Source organism: Octopus bimaculoides, chromosome 15 (genome assembly GCF_001194135.2).
Source record: "Octopus bimaculoides isolate UCB-OBI-ISO-001 chromosome 15, ASM119413v2, whole genome shotgun sequence".
NCBI lineage: Eukaryota > Metazoa > Mollusca > Cephalopoda > Octopoda > Octopodidae > Octopus > Octopus bimaculoides.
The window spans coordinates 36,200,586-36,210,932 of NC_068995.1; the positions used below are offsets into that span (position 1 = coordinate 36,200,586).

A 10,347-nucleotide genomic window follows, 5' to 3' on the forward strand; every position below is an offset into this window, starting at 1 on the left:
TATATATATATATATATATATATATATATGTGTGTGTGTGTGTGTGTGTGTGTTTGTGTATCTGTGTTTGTCCCCCCACCAACCAATGCTGGTGTGTTTACATCTCCGTAAATTAGCGGTTCGGCAAAAAGAGACCAATAGAATAAGTACTAAGCTTATAAAGAATAAGTCCTGGGGTCAATTTTCTCGACTAAAGGCGGTGCTCCAGCATGGCCGCAGTCAAATGACTGAAACAAGTAAAAGGAAAAGAGTATTTGATATCCACTTTTCATGCTTACATGGCTCAGATGGAATTTGTTGAGGCAAATTTTCTATGCCAAATGCCCTTCCTGTCACTAACCATCACTTTTCCCTATGTAAGGTAATATTTCCCCATGCTCAGACATGTTTTTCAGGGAAGGCTGGGTATGAACAACTGCACTTTTGAAACTTAATTTAAGCTAGACAACACCACAAATTTGGATTGTGTCTTTCTGTAGTTTACATTGTACAAGTGAAATGAAAGCCAGTTGTAGGATTAGTGGAATCATTTCATTATGTCTCTATAAAAGACACAAAAATTATGTTTTAGAAGTGGGGCCACATAAAAATCCATCCAGTCCACAGTATGAAGTGGTTGGCATTTGGAAGGGCATCCAGCTGTAAAAACCATGCCAAAACTGATCTCACCTGTGCTTGTGTCATGTAAAAAGCACTCAATCCACACTACAGGGTGGTTGGTGTTAGGAAGGGCATCCAGCCATAAAAACCATGCCAAAACAGATACAGTAGCCTGGAGTAGCCTTCTACCTGACCAGTTCCTGTCAAAACGTCCAACCCATGCCAGCATGGAAGACAGACATTAAATGATGATGGTGATGATGATGAAATGGAGAATATATATATGAACATTTTGGGGAATATTACCTACAAAGAGACTGACATCAAAACCAGGGAAAATTCAGTAGTGGCCTTTATGAGAAGTGAAATGGTTGTACTCATCACTATGATCTGGCCATTGGGAACCTTTCACAGAATCCACATCATTGCAAACATTCAAGTCAAGTCTCCCTGTCTGAAGATAACCTGCTCTCTATTTCTACCAGTCTCAGAGACCCATAGAGACTCTACTCCTCCTCTGACAGAGCAATATAATAAACCTAGCTCATTCATATTGAACTGAAGTATATTCTATGTCTGTGATAGAATCAATATAAACCTTTTGTAAGCTGCTTCTATACACTTACAGTTTCTAGCAGTATAACTCAACATTAATTATGTAAAAATAACACCTGAACCTGTCCCTTTATCATGCTTTAACCTCCCACACCTGCCATAAAGCCACCTCCCATCCTCTTAAAATATTTCCCCCATTCACTCAAGATAGCTTTTTTCCTTTTCTTGTTATTTTCCTGCCTTGCGACTTAGCAACTTCACTGGTGCTGATGGCACGAAAAAAGCAGCCACTACAGGCTGTAAAGTGGTTGGCATTAGGAAGGGCATCTGGCCATAGAAACCATGTCAAGCCTGACATTGCAGCTCAATGCAGACCTGTAGCTCATCAGATCCTGTCAAACCATCGAACCCATGCCAGCATGGAAAACAAATTTAAATGATGATGAGGACGGACATTTGTTATTCAATAAAAAGTTTCAAAATTCATTCAAAAGAAAAAAAGAAAAGAAAAGAAAATCTAATAGAAATGTGAACAACCAACCTAACATTTTGTAAAGTCTGCAATCTTTTCTGATTTCTGTCGAGTTCTATTTTCCTCTTTTCAATTTTGTTATCCAAAGTTGATTCATCGGCAGCAATATTCTCCAACATAGCAACAGTTTTTTGAATATCACTCTGTGAAACAGGAAAACAGGATTTCAGATTCAAAAGACTTGTTTAAGAAACAAATATCATAAACATTTCTCTTACAACCTAAACTAGTAAGGAAGAGTGCCACCGACTCAAATTGTCTTCAACTCTCATCTTTTCCAACATACCCCAGCATAATTCTTTTAGTCTTTTCTCTCATCTTTTCTGCTCAAGTTCCACTTAAATACAATATCATACATTTAATACCAACATCATTCTCTTATCCATCCAACTGTCCCATTCCACTAGAATACTGTTTACCTTACCTGAACTATCTTCATAGATGCATTTATTCCTTTTTCAACTTCATTTATTTCCAGTGGTCGTGCAATAACAGAGGATCGACTTTCCTTAAAAATAAATAGTAAGAGAAATCAAGATGTAACTTCATCAAAGATTTTATGAACTGAATAAAGAGTTACAATGAATACTTTTCAGTACTGAGTTATGTTTAGTGTCAGGCTACACAAAGCCAATACCTAAATCATAACTGCTAAAATCTCTTTGGTGAGCTCAAGTGGCATCAATTCACTTTAGGCTTGTTTTTTCCCTTTGTTTTAGAATATTAGAAGAGAGAGAGGACAGCAAGGGAGCAAGCACTAAAAAGCAGAAGATATTTAGTCTAATGCTCTGTGTCTCTTCAAACCTTTATGCTTCAAAAATAATAACAATAATTATTATTATTATTCTGTAGTCTTATTCTTATCACATGCTTTCACTGCACTACCGAGCACAGCTCTGTGTGCCTTGGATATGTGCTGAGGTTGTTGTGATGCTCTTATTGTTATTGTATTGAAAGTGTTTTATGTAGGATGTGTGTGGTGCCCAGTAGTGCAATTTTCTGTGTGTTATATATTAAATTGATCCCAGTACACTCTGGTCCTTTTTATTTTATTGACCCTGAAGAGATGAGAGGTAAAGTTGACTGCAACAGGATCAGAACTCAAAGAACCAAAAGAAATACAGCAATGCATTTTGTCTGACAATTTAATAATTCTAGCAATCCACTACCTTGAAGAATTACCATATTTTAACATGTATAAGGAACCCTTTTTTGTCAAAAATTAGGTTAAAAAAATATGGGAGGTTCTTATACATGGATAGTATAATTTCTTACAAAACCATTTTTACCAAATTTTAAGGCCAAAAAATTAGGGGGTTCCTTATACATGTTAAAATACAGTAACTCCAGCATTCAACTGGTACTTTATTTTCTTGAATGCAGATCTGCAGCAAAATTGATCTTGACAGAATATGAACTCAATTCAAAACTAAAACATATTTTGTAAAACATTGTCTTTTATCTTTTACTTGCTTCAGTCATTGGATCGCAGCCATACTGAAGCACTGCCTTGAAGGGTTTAATTGAATAGATTGACCCCTGTACAACTCAAAGACAAAGATATATCCCTTTTCTCTGTTAGGAAGCAGAAGCACTTGCGCATGTACACACACAACAAAAACTTCCACCTCAATCACAAGGCTTCGGTCAGCCTGAGGCTATAACAGAAGACACTTGCCCAAGGCGCCACACAGCAGGACTGGACCCAAAACCATGTGGTTGAGAAGCAAGCTTCCTAACCACACAGCCATGCCTTTGAATAACTTCATTGATTTACAGCTGTTTCTGATATAAGATGCTGTGGACTCGTAATTGAGTGCCTGAATAACACCTTATAGCTTCACCAAAGCCTCAAATATGAAGTGCAGAGGCTCTGATGTAGCTATAAAGTGTTATTCAAACACTCAACTATAAGTCCACTGCATCTTATAACAGAAACAGCTGTAAACTAATGAAGTTCATAAGATATTCATTTATTCCTTAGTTATCTCATTTTCTTATTACAGCTCCATACTCGACTAATGCGCCATTCAGAAGCATACGTATATCGAGTTCTACATCAGGTTATTAGTCTAGCAATGCCTAAGCAAATTATATATATATATATATATATACTCTTTTTTACTCTTTTACTTGTTTCAGTCATTTGACTGCGGCCATGCTGAAGCACCGCCTTTTAGTCGAGTAAATCGACCCCAGGACTTATTCTTTGTAAGCCTAGTACTTATTCCTACGGGTCCCTTTTTGCCGAACCGCTAAGTTACGGGGACGTAAACACACCAGCATCGGTTGTCAAGCGATGTTGGGGGGACAAACACAGACACACAAACATATACACACACATACATATATATATATATATATATATATATATATATATATATATACGACGGGCTTCTTTCAGTTTCCGTCTACCAAATCCACTCACAAGGCTTTGGTCGGCCCAAGGCTATAGTAGAAAACACTTGCCCAAGGTGCCACGCAGTGGGACTGAACCCAAAACCATATGGTTGGTAAGCAAGCTACTTACCACACAGATATATATATATATACATATATACATATATACATACACACACACAATAGGCTTCCACACATTTCTGTCTACCAATTCCACTCACAAAGCATTTTTGATTAGCCCTGGGCCATTGTTAAAGACAACTGCCCAAGGTACCACGCAGTTGGACTGAACCCGAAACCATGTAGTTACCAAGTGAGTTTCTTCAATCCAACAATCACATTCTATCATACGGGGGAAAAAGAAAAGAAAAGGACACATTAGATAATGTAGTTCTACAAACAACAACATCAACAATGAAATCCTGACATGCAAAAACTCACCTGTAAATCAGTTTCCTTTGCCAAGAGGTCATAGAGTGTAGCTCCTTTCAATGTTATCTCTGATGCTAATTTCCGAGCTTCTTTTAAATCAACAATCTGAAGAAAAGAAAATGTTAATTTACAGACAAAAATACCACAAAACATAAATACAGAAAATTCGTTTTCTAAAAAAATTCCTGAAATTAAAGAGGATTCATTTTTAAAGACTTTTAAAAGTATTTTTCAAAATTAATTTGAATTTTAGTAAACAATTTTTATAAAGCTGAAGCAACTGGGAGCTTAGAGCACTTAAATACAGAATAGATGGATAGATTACAACATTAAAAAAAACTGATTTTAAAATATTTTAAAATACTTTAATAGAACAAAACAGAAACTTTTTTCTGTTTGTCGTCTCACTTCAGTTTTGGTTTAGGTTTCAGTGAGCCAAAATTTAAGTAAAACAAATAAAATTCATCTGATAACCATTAATATAAGATAATATAAAGATATAATTATGGATATATAAGGTTAAATATTTATTCATCCAATGTACCATAACAATGAATCTACAATGTTATTCTGCAATAGTTTTGTATGTAACTATGGAACAGAATCAAAGACATAATTTTTTATAGACACAACATTTATATTATTTGTAAGACAACTGAGTAATAAATTTTTTAAACTGTCACATATACACAAACAACAACACACCCACCCACACACACTACTGCTACTACTACTACTACTACTACTACTACTACTGCTAATATATACATATTTTTAGAATGCACAGTACAACAGAGACGTTACTGTACTTCATTCACTGGGGTTATGGGTTCATATCCAACCATATTCACTTTCCTCTGATATGTAACAATGAATTTGTTAAATCTGTACTACATCCTTATTTTCATATCAGGTCTGTCAAAGCATAACCAACATTGTTCATAGTCTAACAGGTTTAATATAGACAGATTATGCTGAGTCTGTTACATAGTTCCGATTGTTTAATGTGCTTGCAATACACATTCTTTCAACACATCTTTAATAACTTTAATGAGACAGTCACAATCAAAAGGTGAAGAGAAATGAACTCATATTTCACTTATCAACAAGTGTGTGCAGCTTTTTTTATAGTGTGATCTAACCCATGATAGCATTGAAAAACATGTAAAATGAACAAACAAACAAAACAATCCACATGGTAAAAGTGACAAATGTATGACAAAGAATTTAGTTTTCAAAGTTGTTCTCGTCTAATACTGCACCTTTACAACCACCAATGCGGGTTTTACAGCATCTCGAGAATAACATGTTTCAGAAAGAAATATAGTTTCAAAAGAAACTATGCATTTCATACTTCTCTATAAATGTCCAACAAGCTTACAATTTTCAAAATATTGACACAGATAATGCTCATAGAGTTAATTGCTCAAACTTCTGTGTCCATCATTAAATTGAACTGGCTTATTTCCGTTAGTGATGGACATGAAACGCAGTAAAGGCGACAACTACAACCAAGAATTATCAAAACTTACTATAGACATCACAGCACTCTCCAGTTATAGTTATACTAAAGGGAATAGCTTTTGATACCAACCTGTCTGGGATTGCCCTTGGTTTAATGCTATAAGCTTCATGTTTCAAAGTGATTTTAGTTAAAACTTTACATCAAAATTCCATGTTAATTTATGCTCCAGACACTAACTTAATAATAACAAAATATTTTACAAAATCCTTTATTATTTTCAAAATTAATAGATACAAATGCAATGTTTTCCAACAGAAATATGATAACAAAATTTATAACCAAAAATAACTGGTAAAAGATAAAACCATTCATGCTTCCAGTTTTACAATTAAAATTTAAAACAAATTTTAAAACATATTAAATAACACCTACTTTAGATGATATATCAAAGGAGATTGGACCACTTTCATTGCTTTCAGTATCATCTAATGAATTAAATTCATTAGTCTTCATAACATTGTACAAAACTGATGTTATTTTCAGCAATTCTTTCACAGCATAGCCATCAGCTTGGTAAAGTTTTTTGCTGTTCAACTTCAAATGAGATTTTATGGCCTGTAATCATTTCAAGTAAATCATAGTAAATCATTCCAAATGGTAAAAAGCTACAAAAATCTTTCACACTCTCTCTCCCTTTCTCTCTCTCACACACACAGTTTCTCTCAACTTTTTCTCCTCCCTTTCTTCTAAATAAACATTGTGTAAAAGGGGTTATTTCCCCTTTTGATTCTTACCCTTCTCTCCTCCCTCTAATAGATGTGACAGACAGACAGGCAGAGATCAGCTTCTCTTTTATAATATAAAATGGTACAAACTTTGACAGGCATTAGGTAGGTTTAACCAGCAGGACAAATGGATCTCCATTTGTTTCAACAATGAGTATTCAGTTATTTGATCAACTGATTTACCTGTTCATTGAATTACTATCCAAGTGGCTGAGTATTCTACAGACATACGGTTAATTAAAAAAAAAGTACACCAAAGAGAAAGTAATACATTATTTTCATTAAATAAAGTTGATGAAACCCTACCATGAATTCTGTCACAGATCTAATGAAAAGGACACGATCTTGCTGAGTGTCAGTGTCAGAGTGGATGGAGGCAGTTGGCTCAAATCTGAAAAAGAAAATGGACAATATTTTTTTTAAATTGATGATGATAATAATGATGATGATGATGATGATGTTTTTTAGCCCCAAATCAAACCTGATTGAGCAGACCTCTGATGAAATCATCATCATCATTTAACGTCCACCTTCCATGCTGGCATGGGGGGGATGGTTTGACAAGAGCTGGCCAGGAAGAAGCCTACATCAGACTTCTGTAACCGTTTTTGCAGGATTTTTACAGTTGGATGCCCTTCCTAACACTTTGTGAGGCAATCTTCAAACTTGCCTATGTGGTTTGGAGCATCCGGTGGGCAATATGTATTGCATATGACTATATTATGTTGTCTTATGCATACAATTAGAATGTCACATACCGAATTTGAGTATGACAGTAAGACCTGGGTGTGAGGTCATCGCGGATGTACACAGCAACTCCACTATGGCTCCTTTCCCTTCTATCTGTTCGCAGGATGGCATATTTTGGTACGTGTACTTCTGCATCCTCTATATCAGAGCTGAGGTGAGTTTCCACAAGTGCTATGCATAGGGCTTGATTGTATGCAGCAAGGTCTCCCAGGAAAGGAACTTTGCTTTTATTATGATGCAACAGGCCCCCAATATTTAGTAAAAATATTGGCGTGACGACTGTGCAGGCCATCCCGTGTCTGTTGACTGTGGTGGTCTTGCGCAGTGGTGGGCAAGGTTCCTTGTTTGTGCTTGGTGTAGCCAGGTCAGCTGCTGCACAATCTTTTGCACCATGTACAAAAAAGACTCTTGCTCAGCTGCTGCCTTGGAGACATTTGTTATCTTTCCTCAGGGAAGTTTTTCTCCTTAAGGCTCCTGTAGTTTTGGTAGGGTGTCAGGTAGGCAAACCGGCAGTTTTTGCCATCTTCCCTATGCCAACATTTGCCTTGCAGGTAAAATCTGCAGGTTCTTGAGTGCCTTCTTGAGTGCCTTCCAAATTTCTTCTTTCCTATAAGGTTTTGGATGGCATTGAATCCTCCATGGGGTTTTCTGTTTTTTGTTTGGTGGGTTGGGGTTTCGGCTTTGATTGTTTTTTGCCTTTTCTTTTTTCTTCCTTTCCTTCTTTATATTTGTGTTTGTGTTCCATCTTTCCTTTTCTTGTGGTGGGAACTTTTTTCCTCTGGTTGTCCAATGGGGTGAGGGCTCCGTTCCTTTGTAGGACCATTGGCACAGAGGGGCTTCTAGTTGCTGCTTCCTTGGGCGATATGCCATGCTTGAGAAAATCTGTCAAGCCAAGTGAAATTATAGTCGTGGCCAATGTCAGTGTTGCATAACTGGCACCTGTACCGATGGCACATAAAAAGCACCCTTCGAAAGTTGAGCAATATGCTGTGCTTGAGAAGACCCATCAAGCCAAATGAAATTGTGGTCATAACTGATGCCTGTGTCATATAACTGACACCCATGCTGGTGGTACGTAAAAAGCACCCTTTGAACATTGGGCCTCATGAAGGCAGTGACAAATGATCAAGACCTTTGGTGATATACTGTGCTTGAGAAGACCTGTCAAGCCAAGTGAGATTGCAGTAGTGGCTGATGCTGGTGTTACGTAACTGACACCTGCGCAGGTGGTACATAAAAAGCACCCATTACACTCTTGGAGTGGTTGATGTTAGGAAGGGCATCCAGCCATAGAAACCATGCCAAATCAGACTGGAACCTGGTGCAGCTCCCCAGCTTACCAGTTTTCAGTCAAACTGTCCAACTCAGGCCAGGATGGAGAACAGACATTAAATAATGATGATGATTACCTGATACTGTTCCATGTAACAGACATGGCCAAATCTAATACCATAAAAAAGAAAAACAATAAAAATCTGGAATATTTTAGGTGAATGTATGTTAACTTTCAAACAGCTATGGTGACTATTTCATCTACCTTTTTACTAGCCATAATAATATCTCAGCAACTAGGGCAAAATTTGGCTTCCGGAAGTTTTCCATGGATATAAGTCGTGGATAGCCTAAAGCTCTCATCATTTCAGTGAAATCTGAAAAATGGAATAAAATAGAATGTTTAAACATAAATACTTTATAACTTCATCAGTAGACATTTATGAAAGTATATACATAAATGTACACACATACAAACACAGAGTATAGAAATATTTTGCAAATTTTATTTATTCTGTTTGTTGATGCAAACCAACCATAAATTGTTTCCTCATAATCTGGGGGTTTTGGGGGTTTTTTTTCTTATATAACATGCTAAACTTCAAGTAGTTTCACTAATTTCACTGTTCCCAGAGTTTGTAGTTGACATCATCCTCACTTCATTTTCAGTTTGGTACACAGAGAAGGGACACAACTCAACAGACCAAGAATCAATTTGTCATTTATTGAAAGAACTGACCAACTGTATAGATATAAACACATTTTTCTTCTTTCTTTCTTTCCTTCTATTTTCCATTGACATTAAGGAAAAAAAAAACACATTTTTTCACTTTGAAAACATTTTCCTTTCAGACCCCACTGGTGAGCTGACTGAACTAAAGGAAGCATCTGTTCCAGCAACCAACTTAAAAATATTCTTTTTCTTTATCTCCTGTTCAAAACATTTCCTTCCAGATACACAGGCACATACACACACACACACGCATGCACACACACACACACACACACACTCTCTCTCACTTTTTCCCTCCACTATCTCTCCATTCCTCTCCCTCTTTTCTTTTCTTTTCCCTCCTCTCTCTCTCCACCCCAACAAATCCCTTCACACAATTTAAATCTGAAGATTCTATTAGAGTAGATGAAAATATGTGATTTGTAAAAACATGACATGTTAATAAATATTTGTATATGTACAACCATCCAGATACCTTGTTTTTTCTAATATATATCATCATCATCATCATCATCATCGTTTAACGTCCGCTTTCCATGCTAGCATGGGTTGGATGATTTGACTGAGGACTGGTGAAACCAGATGGTTACGCCAGGCTCCAATCTGATTTGGCAGAGTTTCTACAGCTGGATGCCCTTCCTAACGCCAACCACTCAGAGAGTGTAGTGGGTGCTTTTACGTGTCACCCGCACAAAGGCCAGTCAGGCGGTACTGGCAAGGGCCACACTCAAAATGGTGTATTTTATGTGCCACCCGCACAAGAGCCAGTCCAGGAGCACTGGCAACGATCTCGCTCGAAAATCCTTACACATGTCACGGGCAC

At 36.8% G+C, this 10,347-nt stretch overlaps 1 protein-coding gene across 1 annotated transcript in view; it reads right to left on the bottom strand.

The window, feature by feature from the left end:
• Positions 1 to 10,347, bottom strand: part of LOC106879585 (clusterin-associated protein 1) — an 18,092-nt gene that overhangs the window by 5,196 nt on the left and 2,549 nt on the right. The window contains exons 2-7 of the mRNA XM_014929220.2: positions 9,057 to 9,168; positions 7,076 to 7,160; positions 6,417 to 6,599; positions 4,529 to 4,624; positions 2,112 to 2,195; positions 1,697 to 1,830 (exon numbers count right to left, since the gene is read on the bottom strand). Of these exons, the coding sequence (XP_014784706.1) occupies positions 1,697 to 1,830; positions 2,112 to 2,195; positions 4,529 to 4,624; positions 6,417 to 6,599; positions 7,076 to 7,160; positions 9,057 to 9,168 (694 nt within the window). The remainder of the gene's footprint in view (positions 1 to 1,696; positions 1,831 to 2,111; positions 2,196 to 4,528; positions 4,625 to 6,416; positions 6,600 to 7,075; positions 7,161 to 9,056; positions 9,169 to 10,347) is intronic.